This window comes from Microtus oregoni, unplaced genomic scaffold, assembly GCF_018167655.1.
Source record: "Microtus oregoni isolate MIOR12 unplaced genomic scaffold, Mior012 000015F_ref0000493, whole genome shotgun sequence".
In the NCBI taxonomy this organism is placed as follows: domain Eukaryota; kingdom Metazoa; phylum Chordata; class Mammalia; order Rodentia; family Cricetidae; genus Microtus; species Microtus oregoni.
This window is the reverse complement of record NW_024543074.1, coordinates 8,034,104-8,058,889: the sequence shown is the minus strand read 5'-3', so window position 1 is coordinate 8,058,889 and position 24,786 is coordinate 8,034,104. Positions and strand designations below refer to the sequence as shown.

At 38.0% G+C, this 24,786-nt stretch overlaps 1 protein-coding gene across 1 annotated transcript in view; it reads right to left on the bottom strand.

The window, feature by feature from the left end:
• Positions 1 to 24,786, bottom strand: part of Stxbp4 (syntaxin binding protein 4) — a 161,446-nt gene that overhangs the window by 98,662 nt on the left and 37,998 nt on the right. The window contains exons 8-11 of the mRNA XM_041663812.1: positions 21,698 to 21,795; positions 15,781 to 15,877; positions 13,456 to 13,547; positions 3,131 to 3,220 (exon numbers count right to left, since the gene is read on the bottom strand). Coding sequence (XP_041519746.1) covers positions 3,131 to 3,220; positions 13,456 to 13,547; positions 15,781 to 15,877; positions 21,698 to 21,795 — 377 coding nt within the window. The remainder of the gene's footprint in view (positions 1 to 3,130; positions 3,221 to 13,455; positions 13,548 to 15,780; positions 15,878 to 21,697; positions 21,796 to 24,786) is intronic.

Genomic DNA, 24,786 nt, shown 5'->3' with positions numbered 1-24,786 from the left:
AATATACAGAGTCTAGATTACGTAAATTATCGTGTTTTCTTTGAAGTTTTAACTATTAATGAGCTAACTACAGGGAGACATTTGATTGTTTGATTGTGGGGGCTGCTAAGATAACATAAAGATATCTTCACCTTAAAATTTGAGTCTAAGGATATGTTGCTTTGGAAAACGGGTTCTGCTTTTGTTTCCATAGAAGATGGGAACCTGTGGATTCCTTCCAGGCTAATATAGTTTGATAGAACAAAACCTCCTGAAAGAGCTCCATGAACCCTAAAACTATTTCACCCAAATTCAAAAAATGATTGCTTAAAAACATTTATTTTCATCTCAAAAGGGTTATAAATGATTAATGGTCACAGACAATTTCTAAAAAAAATAAGGGGGATATGATATAGAGATGAATACTTTACATTGGTATGGATCCTGGTCTACTGAAACAAATTTAAGGTTGATTTTGTTACACTGGACATATGTATTTCTGTTCTTGTTTAAAGTAGTGTTTGTGCAGCTCATTTAAAAGTGTAATGTATAGTTAAGAAATGCAGATTAATAGTCATCTAAAATAATAAAAACTGAATAATATTAGTTAGGTTTTCTAGATATACAGAAATATATTTCAGTTAGATAAACTTCAACACTTCAAAGACCTACAGAAAATGGCATGTAAAATGCTTAAAGAACTTAGACTTTTAAAACTGTGAGTCAGGTCTGCTTCTGGAAGCAACAATTACTTCAAGAGGTTGATGGGGATGAAGAAACTCATTATGGAATTTGCCTTCAATGTGACAAGCCTAGCCACTGGGCAAAAAACTGCTCTTGCCTGGATGGCTTGATGGATTAGAGATGCAGAACCCACTGAAAAACAACTGCCGAACTTGCCAAAAGAAGGTGAGACAGTTCTTCAGGGTTCCTGCTCCACCAGAGAAACTACCAGACGTTCTGAAGGATGCAGAAGAAAATGACTAACAAACTGCCAATACAGGCAAAACAGGCTTTCAAATTTCCTGCTACACTGAAATGTCTGTCACGTATTATGGGCTTATAGGCTGAAGACAGATGCTCCAATGTTACCAAAGAACTTTGGGTGACTGTAAAGGCAGCAAGATGTCTCTATCAATTCTAGAATTTGGGAAGTTGCATACAATGCACTTCCTATTTACCTAGGTAATATTATATCCTTCTGGGGTCTTTAAGGTAGTTGAAGACAGTTACAGTTTTCCTTAGTTATAATAAAAGATAAATTAGATATGAAACCTTATGCTCACAAAGATAAAATAGATGATAGAATTTTTTCTTTAATTTTGCCAGATACAAATAGACTAAATATTGTAATTGCAATTCTTGCTTGATAACTGTTTTGTTATATATAATTTTAGTATGTTAAAGTTAAAACCTTCCTTTTTATTTAGACAGGAAACAGGAGATGATGTGGGATTCCCCTATGTATGCTGTGAATACGTTTTATTACCATTGGTTAATAAAGAAGCTGCTTTGGCCTATTGCAGGGCAGAACATAGCAAGATGGAAAATCCAAGCAGAGATAGAGAAGAAAGAAGGTGGAGTCAGAGAGACGTCATGTAGCCATTCAAGAAGCAAGAGGTAACAAACCACAAACCTCCTGGTAAAATATAAAATAATAGAAATGGGTCCATTTAAGATGTAAGAGTTAGTTAATAAGAAGCCTGAACTAATAGTCTAAATAGTGTAGTAATTAATATAGCTTTTGTGTGATTATTCAGGTCTTGATGGTCAGAAAACCAAAGCAAAGTCTTAGTTTACAGTATCTATTGTGTGTATGTCAAATATATGTGGGTGGCCTTGGAGACCAGAAGATGGTGGTGGATCCCTGGAGCTGGAGTTATATAAGCTGCAAGCCAGCTGATGTGGATGCTGGGAACATAACTCGGGTCCTCTGGACTAGGAGAAAGTTCTCATAACAGCTGAGCCATCTCTCCAGTCCCTGGAGTTAATTTTGATAATGGAGAACTGGAGATAACCTAAATATCCATTAACAGAGAACTGGCTAAAAGCCCTGTAGGAGAAGCTGCTGGTGTATGGGATCCCTACCATGGAAGACATGGGAGAGCTGTGTTAGAAGCTGCCATGATTCATCTCAAAGTACGGGAGAAAAAGAAGCTGAGCAGTAATAAAGAGGCTCTATAAGACCTAATCTATGCATGATCTAACACATATACGCTTCTTTATAACTGTTTAAAGAATTCACTTTGGGCAGCAGTTTTAGGGTTATAGTTAAAGCTAGAGGATGGCACAGAAGTTCCCACGTGTCTCCGACCCCTACACATATATGCTTATTTTTAAAAATGTGATTTGGCTGGCCTGTCTTCAGAAACTCTCTGAGAGGACATGCTAAAAATTTTAATGCTGGTTTCCTCTAAAGACTGCATTATAAAACAACAGTGGAAAGAAAAGGGTATTTCTCTTTTGAACAAGAATTTATACCAAATGAAACTAAAGTAAATAACTAGAGAACTTCGCCTAACAGAATAATTTTAAAATACATATTATTATGGTAAAGTGATCATAGTGTAATTATGTTGCTTCTCTTGGAATATACAATGACTTCCTGTGAAAGTCAGAATTTAACTTAAACCCAATATTCCATTAAGAACAGCACGCTACTATAGAGAGCAAATCACAATGTTATTGTGCGTTTGGGGTATATGTGATGTGTTCTCTCCTGAAACACAGTTTCAAATTGCATTAGCAAAACACATCGTCCCACAGACATGGCCCTGCACCTGGAAAAAAAAATGTATTTCCGACAAACATCAGAGGATTCAAAATTGTCACAGCTTGCTTAGCTGGCTCCTCAGCTATACCTGCTGTTGCCACCAATGTGAGAGAAGAGAAGGAAGAAGAGGAACCGGGTCAGACATGAGAGGAAAACCTGCTGTGCACATCGGATCTTATGCGCTATCACAAAGTAAGGAAAAGTGAGAGGGGAACTAAAGGATGGCTCTGCTCTCTGAAGACAATTAAACAAATGACTTGGTCCTGTTTGAAATGAACATACTGTGATTAAACACAAAATAAGCAGCAATACTTCAGAATCCAATATAGGATGACGTCTTTTTACAAGGAAATGTAAGGAAGCCGAGGACGTGCTCACCTTAAGCGCATGCAGTTCCTCCCGAGCAGCATCTCTCTCTTGTTTAAGTTTTCCCACTTCATCTGCTTCTAGAGAATCACAGGGAAGAAGCTGTCAACATTAAAATACAGAAGTTATGCATCAGGTGCTAACCTTGAGAACGGAAAGTCCTGTTTCACTACCCTCAAACTTTTGCTTCATGACAAAATTCAGGTTCTACTTTCGAGTTGTTTGATTAGGTAAAAGAAAATTAATGTATAGGGAGATTTCTCTCTTAAGCTTCACCTTTCCTGTTGTTCCTTATAATTGATATGATTAAAAGATATGCATTTATATTTTAAATTTTAAAGATGTATATTTTTGTTTTATGTGTTTGTTCCTGTGTATATGCGGCAATGTGTGTTGTGGCTATGGGGGCCAGAGGAAGGCACTGGATCCCCTAACTGGAGTTACAGATGGCCCATGTTGATGCTGAGACCTTAACTCAGGTTTTCTGCAAGAGCAGCCGGTGCTCTGAACTACTGCATCATCTCCAGACCTAAGCTGTCTTGAAACGCTCTCTGCTGTAGCGCTAGCCACTGCCTCACATGCTTTCTGGAATTTCCTATTATGAGTAATAGATTCTTATTCCTACATCTATACTAGGAGAGGAGTGAGATGGTTTCCTTTCACCCATAAATTAAGTGGTCAGAATCACTGTCATGCTCCAATTATGACTCTTCAAAACGTTTTAAGTTCCTCTCCTGCTCTGCAGATATTTCAAATAGCTTTCTTTGTATCTGTCAGAACCTTTAATTGCATGCTCCATCCATCCATCCATCCATCCATCCATCCACCCACCCATATATCTAATCTAATCTCCTAAATAAGAGTTTCTTATTTCCCTGTATCTATTGAGGTCTCATCATTCACAAACATACTAATGAAAAAATGGAGTTATTGTTAGCTCATTCCTCTCCCCTGGTTCTCACATATAAATGGTCAGCAAGTTCCACTGATGACATACATTTTTTGGTGTTCTTATCATAGATCTATTACGCTTTCACACCCAAACCTGACACAGTTGCTGTACTTTAATTCTTATTATCTTATATTTCAATTTTCTCTATCATTCCCTCCCTACAACTTAACCCCAATTTTCATTTCCCATAGAACCAACACACACAGTTACTATTTCTAAAAAGTCACTCTGATTATGGCACAATATTCTGTTTCATGCTACTGATTAACATATAAAATTATATATTAGATTAGGCCCTTTAAGATCGAACATATAACCTTAAAGTATATAATTAGAATTTTGAAGACTACCTTCTGCTAACAACCATATTTTATCTTTTTTTTTCCTGTTTCATTCTAATACTTCTATTGGTCACGGCTGGGTGGTGAGACAGGGTCTCACTATGTAGCCCAGGCTGGTTATGAACTTGCTTCAATCTCCTAAGTGCTACGTACAACATACAGCATTACACCCAACTTCATTTTAAACTCTCCAGTCACCTCTGAGATTGCTAAATTCAACCTACCTTTTAAAATGAATTCAAATGCCAACTTTATTATATACCCCCCTAAATGTTCTAAATTCTGGCCTTATCTCGTAATGCACTTTCAAAATTGTAATTATTTGTGTTCTTGGCTCTCTGAGAAGCTATACAAAGCAAATTTTATCTATCTTAAGTAGCATGTGTCATGGCACCTTACACAATGTTATCACATTTATCAGTACATATCTGATATAAGATGGGTCTTTAGAAGTTATAAGGAGTTTACTGATAAACACAGTGTGAATTAGCATTTATATCCTAACTTACTGTAAGCAAAACATTACAGTTTCATCACATAACCCAGTCTGATATTTTCATTCAGTTTTATGTCATTTGTTAAAACAATAGCCTTAATACAACAAACTAACAAGAGCCTAAACTGTGAAAAATCTACTTTTAGGAATTCACAATTACATGTCCACTGCTATTTGAAAATAATCCATTCATGATATTTGATTAGACTGACATAGACATCATAATGCAATGGACTACAGTCTGCTGCCACGTCTGGAGTTGTGTTGGGTATGGATGTAGGCTCTAACCTTCCCTTTTCTGTGTATGGCCTTGGACTGGCAGCAGGTGTAACGCTGTGTGAAGTTTTTAATATAGAAATGATTATTAGAATCACAGCAAGATATTTGTATTTTGGGTTCTAAATGCCACATTCTCCTAAATCCAAAACTTCATTGTCAAATAAGCAGGAGCAGGACTGACATACACTGACTTGGCAATTCCTCCTTAAAAAGGCGAAGGCCTAGCATCTGAGTCAGAGAAAGCAGTGACTGGAGGAGCTGGTCAGTGTAGTAATAAGAGGAGCGGCAGGGCTGCGTCCCCGGCACCCGGCCGCCCCCACGGCTAGCTTTACCCAAAATAATTACACGGATAATCTTTATCATAACTAAGGAAAACTATAACTATAACTAACTATTCTTAACTCCATCAAAGACTCCAGAAAGATACAATACTACCTAAGCAAACAAGAAAAAAGCAACTTTTAAAACTCTAGAAATGACAGAGACATCTCGCTGCCTGGACAGCCACCCAAAGTTCCTCTGTACCGTTGGGGCATTCATCTTCAGCCTTCAGGCCCATGGTATCCAGCAGACATTTCCATAAAGCAGGAAATTTCAAAGGCAGTCACTATCTGCTTGTCCTGAAGGATGTCTTGCAGACTCTTCCATGAATCAGGAACCCCGAAAGATCATCTCACCTTTAGGCAAGTTCAGTAGTCCTCTCTCTGCGGGTTCTCTGTGTCCAGTTTATGCAATAGTCCAGGCAAGAGCAGTTTCTTGCCCAAATGGCTATCAAACTCCATAAGGTGCCTCTTCGATGCCCATCTTCCTCTTGAAGTAGATTGGTGCTGCCAGGAGCAGAGTGTCTCATTGTTATGAAAAGTCCTAAGTTATTAAAACATTTAAAATGCCATATTCTATAATCTTTGAAAAATATGAAGAATGCCTATCTAAAATATATCTACGCACATCTAGAAAATATTAACTAACATGACTACAAACTTGACTATTATTTATGATTATCCATCAACAACCTATATTCCTAATTATATATTACATTTTAATAATGAACTACACAATCACAATACCTTAATCAATATCAGAAATACATATACATATAACAAAATTGACCGTAAATCTCTATCAATAAAGCAAAATCTATACTAATGCAAATTATTCATACCTATATCATATCCCCCTTTAAATGTAAAAGAACATTTATAAACATTTTTTGGGAATATGGGCGTAGTTATTTCTCTCCAAACTGCTTCCTGCTGAATGGGGGCGTCGTTAATCAGATCATTTAGGGTGTAACCTGTGTGCCAGGTTTATCTCAGTTGGCAGTTGAGTGAAGTAATTTTTGAGGATGTTCACAGGAACTTTTCGGGAGGTCGTGGTCTATCATACCATATCAGGATAGACACAATCCACAGGGTCTGGTCCTCTGTGAAAACAAAAGAAGACCCTCTCCAAAGCATCATATCCTTAGACCCAAATTTCAAAGTCAAGGTATCAAAATATCTATGTTGGATTAGTTCAGCAGCATTTATAAATAAATATCTTTTAGCAGCTGTTGCTCTTTCCTCAGCATTCAAATAATTCAGAGAGCATAATAGCATACAGTATCAAAATTCTCTGTTTATTTTCCATCTTTGTACAGCTTTGTTTTAACCTCTTTCTCGTTTCTTTTTACTTCTATTTTATATTCTCTGTATATCTTTGACCTGGAATAACTCTGTGGACCAGGCTGTCTCAGAGATCTGCCTGTCTCTGCCTCCCAGGCATTCGGGATTAAAGGTGTACACTACTACACCTTGAACTCACAGAGATCTGTTTGTCTCTGCCTTCTAGGCACTGGGATTAAAGGCGTGTGCTACCACACCTTGAAGTCACAGAGGTCAATCTCCCTCTGCCTTCCAAGTGTTGGGATTAACGGTGTGTACTACCACACACAACAACTCTCTTCCTTTTTTTTTTGTTTTTTACTTTAAGAACTTCAACTTTTAGTCTACATATATTTTTAACACACTGTAAACCATTTAAAAATTTTCTTTGTCTTTGAATCTCTCTTTACTGTATATCTCTCCTTTTCTGACCACATGAGTCTTTAATTTACCAAGCAATATCAGTAGAATTAAAGGCGTGGCTTTGCCGGCTAGATGTAGCCCATTCCTTAGCTTTTCAGCCTCATGGCTGAGGTACTGGCTGTACCTATGTTTACTGCCACAACTCTATGGCACTTCAAGGTCCCTGCCAGCAAGCGAGCTTCAGCGGCCTGTGCTTGCAAACCACATGAACCGCCTGTGTAAAAGAGTCAGAGTTTGCCCTGGCAGGACAGCCCAGAAAGCTGGCATTTTTAAATGGTGCAGCTTTTTTCCTGCTACGGCTGAAAACCGAAAAGCATGCGTTCAGCTTTTCGTCAACACCATTTAAGTGTTTCGTGGCAGGACCTCTTAATGAGCTGCAGGGTTTTGCAGATAAAGCTGAGTCAGGAAGCCTCTATTAAATTGCAGCTACCAAGAAAACATGCTCTTCTCTTTCCCAAGCTTTCTCAGGCTTTCAGTGGATTCAGTTGTCCACACGTCTGGGCGCCAATCTGTAGTAATAAGAGGCAGCGGGGCTGCATCCCCGGCATCCGGCCGCCCCCACGGCTAGCTTTACCCGAAATAACAACACACAAATGGGGCTGCGTCCCTGGCACCCCAGACGCCTGGCTCGGCTAGCTTATGCCCTGAAATAATTACACGGACACTGTATTCTTTTAATCACTGCTTGGCCCATTTCTATCTAGCCTCTTCTAGGCTAACTCTCGCACCTGGACTAGCCCATTTCTAATATTCTATGTAGCACAGCTAGGTGAGCTTACCGGGAGGATTCTAGCCTATGTCCATCCTGGGTCGGAGCTTCATTGCGTGCGTCCGCCTGGGAGCTGAGAGCATGGCGTCTCTCTGAGGCGTCTGCTCCCGAGAGGAGAGCTGTGGAGTCTGAGCTCACTTCCTCTTCCTCCCAGCGTTCTGTTCTGTTTACTCTTCCCACCTATCTCTAACCAATGAGAGCCAAGCAGTTTCTTTTTATTTAACCAATGACCTTCCGCCATCAGGTCAGAGGGCATGCACTCTGTGATCTGGTCATGAAGTGCAAGAAGGATGGACTCCATCTCTGTAAGGTCAAAACAGCAGTTCCATGTCCAGGTGAGAATAGAAACTGCCTTTGAACTCTGAGAGACTTCTGAGTGGTGATTTCACATGAGATGCATGACAGGGTTGGGTAGCTGGTGACACACGCCTTTAATCCCAGCACTCCCATTTAAACAGAAAGGGGGAGGTGATGTGGGATTCCCCTCTGTATGCTGTGAATATCATTGGTGAATAAAGAAACTGCTTTGGACCAATAGCAGGGCAGAACTTAATTAGGTGGGGAAAATTAAGCTGAATGCTGGGGGAAAGAAGAGTAGAGTCAGGGAGAAGCCATGTAGCCCTGCAGGAGACAGACACCAGAATTTTTCCCAGTAAGCTACAGTCTCGTGGTGATACACGGATTAATAGAAATGGATTAAATTAAGATGTAAGAGTTAGCCAATAAGAAGCTAGAGCTAATGGGCCAAGCAGTGATTTAATTAATACAATTTCTGTGTGATTATTTTGGGGGTCTGGGCAGCCAGGCAGCCAGGAAACAAACAAGCAGCTCTTGCAACAATTGAGATTAACCTTGACCTTAGTTTCTAATTCCATTTCAAAATTCTTTTAGCTATGAGATTAAGAACTCTATAACCATTGGTAATATTCCCACATTTAGGCTTAAACATGTGTCTTTTCTTTTTTACTCCATTACATTCTATTTCTACTTTGGCTCAGATTCCTGCTTGACTTTACCTACCTGAACCACTTTATCTTTCTTCAAGGCTGAAGGTACAGAAACGAGTCACTGTTCTTAACCTTTCTTCTTAAAATGCCTTACAGTCCAGGGACTGCCAGACTCGAGAGAAGTGACCAAATTTACTCCCAGGCAACAGAGAGCCTACAGGACACACCATCTCACGACGAAAACAACTGACTGCAGTCAGAGCCTGTTCTCTGAAGCAGATTCTTTTAGAGCAGCCTGTCTCCTCAGTGGATGATGCCCAAGGACCACCTTGCAGTGCTTCAGCTCAGGTATGGATGGGTGGGCTCACACCTTGACCAGGACTACTTAATTACTCATACCTCCTGGCCACGACCCAATTCTTTCTCTATTTAAATCAAAAGCTCATTCCAACAGCCCGGAGATGGACCTGGGAATCACTAGACCCTTTCATCCTAATGTGCTGCAGTTGACTGAAACTCCTGTCTCTGCTTTTCACACAAAAGGGGAATAAAAACATCAGCTATCTTTACCAGCCACGAAAGACCATTTGAATTCATCAACTATCTCATCAGCCACAAAAGGAGAACACAAGCATCCCATGTAAAATAATTATAAACTTGACCCAATTATTGTGAAACTAAGGCTGCTGGGGGTAGCCATGGTGGAATTTCCCCATCTCCATAGATCGTCAACATCATATACCACAGAATGACTGTTTCAGAATCGACACTCCACTGTTTTTGAATTTAAACACGTTTGGGACTCACCCAATGAAACAAAACCTTAATTTTTATTTGTTTTTGGTGAGCTACTTAACAAGCAGTGACTTCTATAGTGCTGTTAAAATTGTGATATTTTATCCCCTCATTAATTGCAAAATGAAATTTTTAATGAAATAGAATTCAATAATATTAAATGAGAATTCAGTGTGTGCCTTGAGAGACTTCTTTAGTTGTACATGTGACTGAGATGGGAAATACATTCTTATTATGGATTCAATTTGGAGAAAAAAGAAAAGCTCACACTTGACAATATCTTCTGTGTGATAATGAGCAGAAGGCAACAAATAGAATTCCATAAATCAATAATGACTATTGCACAACATTTTGATCTACAGCCTCAACAGGAAATCATTTTGGCACAGAGCATTTTGCACCACTGCCATCAGTATGGGGCTTTTGCTTTCAAAGTATTGCAGATTGACTACGCTCTTTATCTGCTCTAAAATCCTGTTGGTAAGACGAAGCAAATTACTCATTCAGAGCATGTGCCTCACTTTGCAGCTGCTCAAAAAGCTCTGCATGCTCACGCAGATCCCTGCATCACTGGCACATCATGAACCAGCATTGCCTTGGCTGGAGAAATGGGTGTATCAACCTTGAGAACTCTTCAGCAGTCAGAGACAGATGCATCTGCCTGGAATGTTCGGTAGCTAAGCGCTTAAGACCAGCATCTGCAGAAGGAAAGAGGGCTCTAAAGTTCAGGTTTTGCTAAATGCCACAGGATTCTTTGTAATAAGTCTGTGCCTTCATTCCGAATAGCCAGGTTCTCTCCTCACAGCAACTGAGCAGCTAGGTTTTCGGGTGACTGTGATGAGTAAAATGATCAGTGATAAATAAATTATTGATTTTTTTAAAAAGTGGTTTGAAATGTTACAAAAATGTGGCATAAGTAATCTTTAGAGGATCAGGTTTATTTTTTTCAATAGGCTAGTCATGCAGCTAGGCTCTGCATTTCTAGAAACATATAACTAATGCCAGTATTGAAGCTTCCTGTCCACAAGACCTATTATTTAAAAGCAATCAGGCTATGGCTTGGACGTGGTTTGTTCTTAAAGGATTCATGTTTTGGAGACATGGTCCTGTGTGTGCAGGGGTGAGGTGGAGGGTTTTCAGGATGTGAGGCCTATTGAAAGGTAATTGCTTCTTGGTTTTCAAAATGTGATCACTTATTCTCATGAGGGTTCCTGCCTTTGTGATACCATCTGCCTACAGTCCTTCCCCACAGGTCCATCCACTGACCTTCTCCAATCTCTTCAACTTTGTGACTGTAGAGCTGCCAGCTAGAAAAACTTCTTAACTTAACCAGCTTTAGGCAGTTCATAATAGTAACAAAAAATGCACTACTACAATTAGAGCTCTATAATTATGAAAGGTGGGTTAGTGTGCAAATTTTCAGAGGAAAAGACAAGGGAATTTTCTTATTTATAAATTTAAATAGAAAATAAAAACTTTTAAATATAAAGCTGTAGCAGGATATCATTCAAGGTATATAGAGAATGGACGAGCTAATATATATAATGAAAGCTCAATTTCTAAGTATAAAATATTGGTGTATAAATTTAAAAGAACAATTACAGGCACTAAAAACTATTGCATTTGAATTCTATTAGATGAACTGTAAAGTGTTACAAAACGTATAATTGGGCTGGAGAGATGGCTCTTCCAAAGGTCCTGAGTTCAATTCCCAGCAACCACATGGTGGCTCACAACCATCTGTAATGAGGTCTGGTGCCCTCTTCTGGCCTGCAGGCATACACAGAGACAGAATATTATATACATAATAAATAAATAAATATTTTTAAAAAATTTAAAAAAGTATAATTATTGGAAACAAAAAACACTAGGTTAATATACCATTGAGTTAAGAAAACACAAGAAAGTATAGCAGAGAAGACGATACTCAATATTTGTACCCATCTAAAGTATATGTCTAACAGTATATTCTCATGCCATATAAAATTAAATCTAGCGATAAAAATAAAAATTCTTTTTCTAATAATATCACAAATTATACCATATTTGGTAGTTAACCTGATAGAAATATTTGAGCATATTTCATATGTGGCATAAGTAATCTTTAGAGGATCAGGTTTATTTTTTTCAATAGGCTAGTCATGCAGCTAGGCTCTGCATTTCTAGAAACATATAACTAATACCAGTATTGAAGCTCCCTGTCCATAAGACCTATTATTTAAAAGCAATCAGGCTATGGCTTAGACGTGGTTTGTTCTTAAAGGATTCATGTTTTGGAGACATGGTCCTGTGTGTGCAGTATATGAAGCATGTCATACTTATTTCTCTTTTCAAAAGAAGAACAAAGATATAAATAAGAGAAATGCTCAGTTCATAACTAAATCATTCTATAAATTCAATGCAATTACTATAAGGTAAGAACCACAAATAGTTGATATCATGGCAAAATCATCTAAAATATCAACTTCAAATAAAAAGCAAGAAGCTAACAACAACATTCTTAGCTTAACAGTATCAATAAACCCAGTATTAAGTAATTGAAGAATAACGTACTAGCGAAGAGAAATAAATGAACAGAACAGACAGTAGGATAAAGAAGCTACACACACAGTTACATCTTTACTATATGCTTAATTTTGCTTTTAAGTCAATAGGAAAATCACAGAAGGATAGGTTTCTAGGTGATAGTGAAACAAGGACAAGTAGTTATATATACATAAACAAGAATACATTCTGGGTTAATTCTGTATGTAATTACATGCAGTGTATATTTGGGCTGAACATTTCCCTTGAACAGTAAATACCAACAATCCATAACAGAAAGAACTAAACAATTTGATGATGTAAATTTCAAAGTTCTGTAGATTAAATGACTAATAAAGTTAATAAGCTTCCTAATTATATTTTACTAGGACATAAAAGCTAGCAAAACTTCGTTTTGTTTGAGCTAGCCCAAGTGTGGTTGCCCCGACTTTTCTGAGTAGGGGACTGTCATTAGTGACTGAAATGGAACACATGGGGAGGAGAGTAGGTTGGGTTTAGTAATGTATGTCCTTACCATTATGTCTCACGGGAACGGTGCAGATTGTAATGTATAATGGAGTATGAACTTACAGGCAATGATTCCAGACAGGTTAGGATGGGCAATTGCATGACTCTGTTTCTAGCTAATGATAATGCATGCCTTCCCACATAGCAGATGGTCAATACCGCTGAACTGAGGGGTGGAATGTAGCACGAGGGCCTGAGAAAGCAGGAGAGAGAAAAACCTTCTACTTTTGATTAACCTATAGTTTTACATATTTGTTCTGTGTTTGTGAACCTGTGCGCACTTGTGTCCATGTACATGAGCACACATGTGTATGCATATAAAGAAAGAGGCTGATATCAGGTATTTCTCATTTATTTTCCACCATTGTTTTAGAGACCAGGTCTCTCATCGAACCTGGTATTCATGCCAGCTCAATAGGCCAGCAAGGTCCTAGAAATTCTGTCTGCCTACTGAGACTGGGATTAGCGGTGCTCAAGTCCTACCTCTGTGTGAGTACTAGAGACAAGCTCAGGTCTATACAACCACATGATTTAAGAAATTAAAAGCCAGTGGATACTGGAGAGAGGGTCATACTTATATGACCCCACAACATTCAACCCTACACTTGATTAACACATAAAACTTAGATAGCATACTCTACCTGTGAGTCCAAGATACTGGAGATTTCATGGACACCAACATTTACTTCATCCAAATGCAAGCAAAACAAATTTCTGGCAACCTGGACAAAGTCTGAAATTAACACATTTTGATAAGAACATAGCATTTATTTTCATCCAAAAAAGTATTTCTTTTTTCTCTGGGAAGTTAAAATTATGAGCTTCAAGTTAACCTACATAAATTATCCTAAAATTGTACTGGTCAAAGTGACAGGAAAATATAAACTCAAATAATAGAGAAGCCATTTTTTCTCTCCTTCAATTAGCTTTGGTCACATAATTCAGTTAAGAAACAACAAGGCAAACACATATCACAGACATCTAATTCTCTAATTCTCACATTATGCATACAATGCTCTCTGGAAAAATAGGCAATATTATGACACAGCTTTTCAGAAAGAAAGAATCAAAGGGTTCATATTAACAGCAACAGCGAGTCTATACAACAATTGTATGTGCTTAGAGACCATCCTGACCCCATTCCTTCGTCCTCTGAGGCAGATCCCCTAGTCTACAGAGGAGCAAATCTTAAACTTACTGAGGTCAACTGGCAAACTGAGCATCAGAACAGCCCATAACTTAGATACACTGGGATGGTCTGCTCATTTACGTATCCACAGTAAGTTTTAATTGGAGCTGTTACACTGTAGTGTCAAATAAATGTTCTCTGTTTTCACTTTACAAATTTATGTTCTTACTTCACGGGTGAATTATCTTTTCTCATCTTTTTAAGGGTATTAATTAGTTTATCTAACATTATCTTCTGCTCTTACCATTTCTGTTTCCTTTTTTTTCTGTTCACCTGATACTTTCGGGTTCCATATTTTATGTGATCTTATCAAATGTCCAGAAATCTTTGACTTTTGAGTTTATGTTTAACAATAAGGCACTAAGAAATTGGCTGGAAATTATGTGTGCATAGCAAGCCTTGTCAACTGGAAAGATTATTTTATTATCAGAAAAACAGTCTGGTGGTCTGCTGGCCTTTTTGTATAGGTTCTTGAGAGACATGCCTTAAATCCCCTGCTAAGATTATAAACATGGATGCAAATGTCACTGAGCATCGGGGTACACGTTTTGAGCAATGACTCACCACAGACAACTCCAAATTCCCCTGCTGCTAGTAAGTATAGCTCCACAATATCTCTGGTTTAATTTATTAATGAAGTAAGTACCATTCCCCCTGGAAGATTAAGGAAATAATAGGTGCTACACTGCTTGAGAAAGGGAAAAGCTAGCATGAATAAATGTATTAGCATGTCTAAGAACTCTGATTTCAATATGTAGCATCAACCAGCCTAAAGTGACAGTGGTACTCTATACTAGCTTGCCCTGCCTGTGAGCCCTCCTTCTTCAGATGCCTGGGATTCTCCTGCCTCGCACACTAATGTAGGTACTGCACTCTCTGCACCCATCTCTGTCCTTATAAATTGTGTGTGTGTGTGTGTGTGTGTGTGTGTGTGTGTGTGTGTGGTGGGGGTTTGTTTGTTGTAGTGGTATGTATATTTCTGTTTGCTGTTACTACTATTTGGGGGATGATTTGCAAGAGGAGATGGAACCCCAAATATCTGTTTTTCCTCATTTCAAATATAAAAAGTGAACTTCTTTATTTCATCAGAGATGTTTTAAAATGATACAATGTAGCAATTATTATATGTGCTATAGAAAAAGTGCTAGAAAGAAAGTAACCATTACATTCAAGTAGTAAAATAGACAAATGGGATATAGTTTTTGGTTCATAATTTAGTGATAGATATCAAAATTCCAAACCATTGTAGGGGTTATCCTATTAAAAAAGAAAATTTGCTAGATTTTGAAAGTATAAATTCAGGTTTATAAAAATGTCAATAAATACAGATTTGTAATAAGAGCTACTGAGAAACCATCAATATGCCAAGAATGGAAATCTTGGTGCATTATGCCATCTCTAAGAATAACTACTCTATGCAACAAAAACATCCTATTCCACTATCTGAAAAAAAAAAGTAGAAGTATTTAGTGAAATTAAAATTTGTGTATTTTGTACTAATTTCTTTTGTTATTATTAAAGCAGTAAATAAAACATGCAAAAAAATGTGATTGACTAATGATATTTAGCGCTGAAGGGGCCTGATAAAGGTCTCTCTTGCTGACCCAGCCAGGTTGGCATCAGTGGCTCGTTTTAATGTACCTATTAAGGAATCTGCAATAGCATGATGTGAGTTTTCATTCTCCCTCTGAGGAGCAAGCTGTCTTCAGGAAAACAGGTCACAGTAACTTCCACTGACTATCTGTGAGAATACAGCATGATGCACAGAAGGCATTACCTCCAAAAGATACTGTCCCCTTTGAGTCGGCCTGGACTTGCTGTCTCAGGGCTTCATGTTGTTCCTTTGTTGGCTGAATACCGAGGTAATTGAGAGCCTGGAAGGAAATAGACTACGTGAAGCAATTTTCAAACCTCCAAAGGGTAAAACATTTCACTAGAACTATATTTTACAATGTAGTGGAAAATCAAATCACCCCTGGGGAACTGTGACCAGAATCAGACCCCTTGGAAAGTTTGTTGACTGTAGGTTAACTCCCTATAAACGATTACCTTCCTGAGCCTGCTGCCTCCCACCCCCACAGCAAATATCCTGGCAAATGCCATATTTACAAACATGACAGCAAGTCCAGAAAAAATAAATATTTTCTAGTCTATGTGATTTTGCAAAAGAAAAATAACAGAAAATTTTTACTGAAGTCAAATTTATAGATAACATTAAAAAAACATGAAAAGCATTTGGTTGCTATCTTGAGACTAGAACTGAAGTTGATAGAATTGTGTTAAATGGAAAATATTCTTAATTTTGGCTGGTTTAGGGCTACACATAACTCCAAAGAAAATAAAGGAAAGGTTTCCCTAACACTTATTTCTCCAGCAGGCTGACCTGATGATGACCTGATTTCTCTTGGGGTAAAGTAACTTCTGTCTTTACAATTTAAAAAAAAGTAGACACTTCCACTTGTACTCTCCTGCCCTTCCTATGATCTTTAGCCTTAGATAGAATCAAGCATAACTTCCAGTTAAAAGACATTTGCAGCTCACTTTGATGAGGTCCTGGGGCTATGTGCTAGCCAATGGGGAAGTGCTGGAGAGCATGCAGGAAAACTCCTATCAAAAGCAGAGGAAGTGGTTCTCCCCTTTGCCTTAAGAAAAGGGGAAAAAGAAAGAAGTAATCAGGCACCCTAACTCACCAGGCACCTCCACGATGATGGTGAAACAGGCAGCCTTATCTGAAAGGCTGAAATGTCGGTCCTTGACATTGGGAGTCTCTGTGCTTCTCCCTGGTTATTATCTTCTGAACTTCTTTATGGTAAGAACATTGTTTCCAAAGGAAACCACTGCTATTTGGGATTCTCTAGTATATATATATATCTCAAACTAATTTGAATGCATAAGAACTGACTGGGTGCCCTATCATTGGATTTTAGCAAGAGTACATACTGTGTCAGTTAAATTAAATCTAAACAAAAGTTATTAAAGGTAATTATGTGAGAAACCCTGTCTCGAAAAACAAAAACAAAAACAACAACAAAAAAAAAGGTAATTATGCTTGTCAAATGTCTTCTCATTTGGAATATGTTCAAGGCCTTTAACCAGACTTGTTGGTGCTGTTTGTCAGGCACGCGATTCTGTGCAACGGTATCAACAAACAACATAGTCTCTAGCCTCAAAAATCATACGGTCTTTAGGGTGAGAACATGCAAATAGTTTTAGTAAGCACATGGTTTTATTTAATGCAGGTGTATAGAGTGCCCACTATCAAGGAAAGCATTTGTTTATCTTAGAGGCAAACACACAATTTGACTAGGCGCAGTGGAAAGAAACAGAAAGAAGGTCGAGTATCAGGAAAGATTCTTAAAGTGTTTTGAAGGTTCGTCTAGAACCATTCATCTACCATAACAAAGCCAGAATTACTGTTAATATAACATCAAGAAAGATTTTTAGCATTTGTGTATGTGTATGTCTTTTCATCTTGAACAAGTTATAAATATTTTTTAAAGAGAAATCAAAGAATACCTATGTATTGGTTATCTTAAAATATTCAATGATATTTATTTAAAGTACATACATATTTTCAAGAAATAACTACAGATTGGGTCGAAAGCTTCATCTATCAATCATCACAGTAAATGCTACCCTAAAGTCAGCACATTCCTCTTGCCCATTCTTTATTATTACTTAGTATCCAGGTACATGTTCCCTAATTAATGTCCACTTGAATGTGTGTACTTAGAATTTTATATAAATAATATAACCTAAAAGGATAACTACAAATTTTTAATTTTATCTTAACTTAATTATTTTGCAATTGCTTAGTATTACCTACATACATAATTCACTTTTTTTGTTGTATTGCCTTGAATGAATATATTTTATTATCCATTCTCTGATTGATAGACATTTATAATTATATCAAGATTTTTATTATAAAACACTATACATCTCTTCTTTTATAGATGCATATAAATTTTTCCACTGCATATGCATATAAGAGGAGGTGATGATGCATGCCTTTATTCCCAGCACTCGGGAGGCAGAGACAGAAGGATCTCTGTGAGTTTGAGGCCAGCCTGTTCGACAAGAGCTAGTTCCATGACAGCTAGGGCTGTTTCACAAAGAAACTCTGTCTTCTAAAACCAAAATAGATAAATACATAAATTAATTTTTAAAAAGAGATGGTGATGAGCCACGGACATAGTGTCCACTCTACTGTCCTCTATTGTTCTTCAACTATGAGAACTATGATTACTCTTTTACACATGCCAGCAAAATATAAACAATCTTAGCTTCTTACATTCTGAACAGAACAGAATTTGTTGTTTTCACAAATGAAGATTTGTGACAATATCAGAAATATGTTGTTAATTTGAATTCTTCTAGTTACCAGAAAATGAGACATATTTTGCATGTTTGCTATCAAAATTTGACATACAAGTTGTTAGAAATATTATTTAAATTTTAGGACATAGTGTTTTCAGATATAAGTTTTAGTACTGGTTGGGAATCTGGATTTGGTTTGCACTACTGACAACCAACACAGTAGATATTGCCCAATGTCCTCTGAGAAAGAAAACTATTCTCCTGATGTTGGGACCCACTGCTCTGGGTACAATAACTATTACCAGTTTATGTGGTTTTTTCAGGTTTTTTCCTCTGAATATGATGCCTGTGTATAAACTTACATTTATTAAACATTTTTTTTTACAAATTAAGCTTTGCTCTATGTAATGTTTAAAAGTTATCTGTATATAAAGACTTCTGTAAGGCAAAAGACATGGTTAATAAGACAAAACGGCAGCCTACAGAATGGGAAACAATCTTTACCACTCCCACATTATCTGACAGAGGGCTGATCTCCAAAATATATGAAGAATCCAAGAAACTAGACATCAACAAACCCAAACAATTCAATTAAAAATGGGGGTATAGATCTAAACAGAGAATTCTCAACAGAAAAATCTCAAATGGCCAAAAGGCATTTAAGGACTTGCTCAATAGCCTTAGTCATCAGGGAAATGCAAATCAAAACAACTCTGAGATTCCATCTTACACCTGTAAGAATGGCCAAGATCAAAAACACTGATGACAACTTATGTTGGAGAGGATGTGGAGTAATGGGAGCATTTCTTATTGCTGGTGGGAATGCAAAGTTGTATAGCCACTTTGGAAACTAATACGGCAGTTTCTCAGAAAATTGGGAATCAATCTACCTCAGCACCCAGCTATTCGACTCTTGGGCATGGTGTGGGGCAATGATCTGTATTCTGTCAATTATGTTTTAAATAAACGCTGATTGGCCAGTAGCCAGGCAGGAAGTATAGGTGGGACAACCAGACAGGAAGTAGAGGCAGGTCAATGAGAATACAATTCTGGGAAGAAAGAACTCCTGGTTGGCAGTGTTACCCCAGACACAGAAGAAGGAAGGTATGACCTGCCCCGCTGAAAAAGGTATTGAGCCATGTGGCTAACATAGATAAGAATAATGGGCTAATAATATGCATTATAAGAGTTAATAAGAAGCCTGAGCTAATGGGCCAATCGGTTTACCATTAATATAGACCTCAGTGTGATTTTCTTTGGAACTTAACGATTGTGAGAACTGGGCAGGACAAAAACCTCAGACTACATGGGCATATACCCAAAGAATGCTCAATCATACCAAAAGGACATTTGCAATAACCTGGAAACAACCTAGATGACCCCCATCTAAGAATAGATGCTGAGGTAGATTGATTCCCAATTTTCTGAGAAACTGCCGTATTAGTTTCCAAAGTGGCTATACAAGTTTGCATTCCCACCAGCAGTAAGGAATGCTCCCATTACTCCACATCCTTTCCCCAGTTTACTCAGGAGATCTCATCTATTTCCCCTTCCAAGGACAATCCATGTATCCCTCTTAGGGTCCTCCTTGTTACCTAGCTTATCTGGGGCTGTGGATTGTAGCCTGCTTATCCTTGGCTTTACAAAACAAAACCAACCAACCAAACAAACAACAAAAAAAACCTGGGCTTAAGGATATAGAAATATTCAATCTAATCAATAGAACACAGAGAGGGAATATAAGGCAGTACAGCACGATGGTTACAGCTAACGAATATTAAAATATGGCAGTGTTTGTGTAAGCAAACATAGTCAGAAAATTCTGGGAAAAGAGATAGATTTGATCATCATTTAAACAATAGGAAGATTTAAACTGGTGGTGAGAAAGGCACTACTTGGAACCAAGCAAAGGTAGAAAGATGAAAATAATTATGATGTTTATTCTAATTACAATGTGTTTGTTCTAGCTATTCAATTTCATTTTCTTCTACAAACATGAAAGTCAGCATCTAATCTCACAGGACAACAGAGGGTGTTGAATTCCAGCACTGTATCCAAATGTGGTACAGTTTTTTTTTTTTCAGCTCCTCAGAAACCCCATCAATTTTAAAGCACTTGTCACCTTTTTTATTAATTAATTAATTAATTTACTTTTGTCTTAATCATCTTCTGTTACTTGTAATGATGTTCTCAATGCTTTCCTCTTCTTAGGGATATTTGTTAGTACGTTAGTGCATTGCCATCATCTCTTTAAATTCCATTTGGACCTGACTACTTTCTTTTTTACAATTTAATAATCCTTTAGTTTTTAAAATAATGAACAATGTTGCATTAATTCGTTGCACTTACTGCTACTGTATATGAAGGCTACTAAACTTGGTTATAATTTCAGTGACAGCTTGCAATATATCATATATTTTGTGTGTGGGTGCGGGGGGTACATATATATGGGCACACATCTCTGTATGAACACCAGAGGAGAATATTGACTGCTATTCCTCAACCCCTTTCCACCTTGTTTTTTGAGACAGGGTGTCTCATTGGCGTGGAGCTTGCCATGTAGGCTAAGCTGGCATCCTAGCTGGGGGTTCTATTTCTGTGGTCAGCACCACGACCAAAGCAACTCGAGGAAGAAAGCAGTATTTCAACTTACAAATCTCTGGTCAAAACTAGAGGGAGTCAGGCCAGGACCTCCAGTCAGAACCTGGAGGCAGGAAATGAAGCAGAGGCCATGGACGGGTCTGCTTCCTGGCTTGCTAACCATGGCTTTCTCAGCCTGCTTTCTTATACAACCCAGGACCAACTTGTCAAGGGTTGGCAGTACCCACTGTAGGCTGGACCCACCCACATCAATAATTAATCAAGAAAATACCCGACATACTTGCCTACAAGCCAACCTGAGGATGGCATTTGTGCTTTGTTTGTTTGCAAGTGGGAATCCTTCCCAGATGACTTCAGCTGTGTCAAGTTGCCATAAAAGCCAACTAATACAACTCCCTGGCCAGTGGACTCCAGGGACCTGCTTATCTGTACTTCTCCACAAGCCTGGCTTTTTAAAATGTGAGTTCTAAGGGACTGAACTCAGATGTTTAGATGGCAAGCACATTTACCATGCAGTGAGCTATCATCCTAGCCTAAGAGAAACTAATTTGCATGTCAGATTAGAATCAAAGGCTTTATTTGTACTTTACACTAGTGAACTACTATGAACTTCCAAACTTCAATGTTATTAAATAATTGAAACTCAAGCTGTCACTCATCTAATTGAATAAGCTAATTCAAGAAACCAATGGCTCCACAACATTCTCCTCTCCAAGAACGAGGCAGCTCTTTCCTGCTGTCTTGTGAAGAAAACGAAATTTTAAGGGATTTACCATTTCCAGTTTCTCTGCCTTCAGGCGAACAGAAGGATTTAGGGAAATCTTCTTTCCTTGTGGTCCAGAATCATCATCAGTCCAGGCAGGAGCAACATCTAGGAGACAACAGGGTGCACATTAATTGGAGATCTAATAGGAACAGAACTTTTCATTTGACAAGCTGTGTTCTGGGCTCCTGCTGTTCAAAGATAATTCTGGTTAAACAGTTGGCAGGTCTTACTTTTGTTTTTATGAATTTTTCCCCTGTAAGTCTAGAATGTTTCATATAAATCAGCTTTACTTGAGTGTTAAAAGATATGCTATGCAGCATGGTAAATTCTGCATTATGAAGTCCCATGGAAACATTAGCCTAAAGACAGAGTCCTAACCATTATGATGCTCACCTCAATGCCATGGTAGCTGGAAGGTAAAAGCCTCCCTGTTCAAGCAAGGGAAATAATATTAGAGTCAGAAAGACCATGATATTTCCTTGACTGGAAAAGAGAGTACCGCTGTGGAAATAGTCTGGAAAAACGCTAAGTGCAACTTCTAACACTTATGCACTGAAGGATGAAGTGGACATGCAACTTTCTGAGCTAAAAAAAAATCCTGTTCCACTTTACAGAAAAACTGAGTTTCTAGCAGTAAACGTGGACTTTTACAGAGTTAAACAAAATGCTCTCCTCATCCATTTCCCTGCATGTTTTCAATGCGGCTTAATTATGCAGATATGCTTTTTCCTGTTTGCCAGAATGGAAAGTTAGATGCCACCAGAGGCCAGCCCTTGAGAACGATTTAATATGCCACAGTTTTAAAGACAAATTTCTACAATTTATGTCAATCCTTCCTATCTAAGTTGTCACTGTTCTAAATACACTCTTAAATGGTATTTTACTAGTTCTACATAGAAACAAGAGGAAGAGAAAAAACTTTTTGAAATGTCACATCTTTATGCAGTGTTTTAATTTTTTTTAATTTCTCAGAGCATCTGTCTCTAAGTACAGAGTGATTTGCATTCTCTTTCTTAAGAACATAAGAAGCACATATGAAAATAAAGAGTCTTCCTCTAAACCTTTAACACATCCTCAACATTCTATGCAAAATCTTTAATATAGCTTATAGGTGTTAAGAGTAGATATAAAAAAAATTGTCACTGACTTTTAGTTCCAAATGGGATTAAACCTTGGGAAGGGTTGACTCTAGTGTGACAGAATTTTTACAATTCTGCTAAAAGCAAGAAAGATTCTTTTGTTGTCATGACATCTAATTGCTGGCCATGAGGTTAAAATAAAATATCAAATCCCTATTTTGAAGTATTAAAAGAAACTATGTAGCAAACTGCCAGTGTGGTAGAGAAGATTACTATGGGCTGAAATGGCATGGAAGAGCAAAAAGAGGGAAGGAAACTCTGTTTCTCAACTTTAAGGATGCATCTTGAGATCTGTTTTCAAACTGATGCCTAACCCACAATTAAGGGTCCCTAACATCTAGTCAACTCATGCTAACCTATCCATAGTTTCAGTACAAGTCTAACTGGGCTTAAAAGACTCTGTTCAAGTTAAGTATGTAAAAATGTTAAAGCAATGGGCAGAGGAGAGAAAAGTGGACACACATGATAGCCACATACACAAGACACAGTTTGACTGTTTGCCTACAGCTAACTGAAAATCTGGTATGGCAAGAGGCAGAAATAACAAATCAGCTCTATTTTCCCCTAGGCACCCCCCACACCAAACCAAGAAATTGACCCAGGTTGTACATCCCGGCAGCGACAATGCTATGGTCTTTATCTCTAGTGACTCCACAGTTTTCATCAAAGTAGAAAGACTCCAACTGATATTTGTCAAGGACGGTAAAGACAAAAATCAGTGAAGGCATAGAAACAACTACAAAACCTGAGAAGAGACACTGTGCAATGAGGAAAGGGAGATAATACGAAACTACCCCAAGGCTTGGCTCCACAGCAAGCACCGTACCTTGCCAAGAGCTCATTTCTTCAGCCTACCTTCCTCTCCGTACTGACTTCCAGGCTAAGTCTTGAAGAGGCGCATGCACACCAGAGCGTGTTGACAACTCAGAATTGTTTAAAGCATAATGTCCCTCAGACCTCAATTCCAATGACTCTATCCCTGTCTCAACCTCCCATTTGCTCCTCTCTGGGTGCCCTCTGCTTCTGTTCTATTTTGGATGAGAAGAAAGGAAATGCTCTGTAAGAGTATGACCAACACTATAAAACTAAGTTTTAAATGTTACAAAAAACTTTAGAAGGTTATTTTTCCCCATTAGTTTTATTTGAGTTTTAGAAGGCTGAGTGCAAAGGAATTAAGCCTTGTCCCAATGCTCACTTAATGGCGCCCTTTCTTATTCCCCGAGGAAGGGCTTCGTTTATCTGCAGTTCACTCAGAAACTGTCTATTAGTCAACCCAGTGCCATAGTGAACAATTCTGAATTCTTGAGCTAACTTACGTAATGGACAGATAATCTTAAGTTATCTTCATGTATAATGCTGATCTTAAAAGTATTCTAACGAATTTTATACTTGCAAATAATTCTGAGATGGAAACAGAGAAGAGCTATCTTATGTTTATTTTTGTTGAGGTTAATATTAAAACTTGTTCACATTTTTACAATAAATACTGCATTGGTTTGAATGTGAAGGATCCCTGTGGGCTCAAAATCTGAATAGTTGGTCCTTAGCTGTTGGTTATGTGGGGAGGTTACGGAAGTTAGAGAAGCTTTGTGGGACCTAGTTTGTGGAGAGGGCTATGTGTGTCTTTAATGGTTTATATTCACTTCTGAATCTGGCTTTCTCTGCAGCCTGGGACGGTAACCATGTGAGGAGCTTTGCCTCACGCTCCCACAGTCATGGGGTCTCTTAGCCATGCCTTTCCCACCATAATGGGCAGACTCTTCCCTCTGAAACTGTGACCCCAAATAATCTTGCCTTTTGGTTGCCTCTGTCAAGTATTTGGTTCACTAATGAGAAAACTAACTAATGCGAATACCAACTGACTAAAGGAGTCTAGAAGATGATAGTTAAGGACCTAATACGGGAACTCTATGCTTATGTACTTACACGCAGAGAAACCACAACATATGCAAGTTAT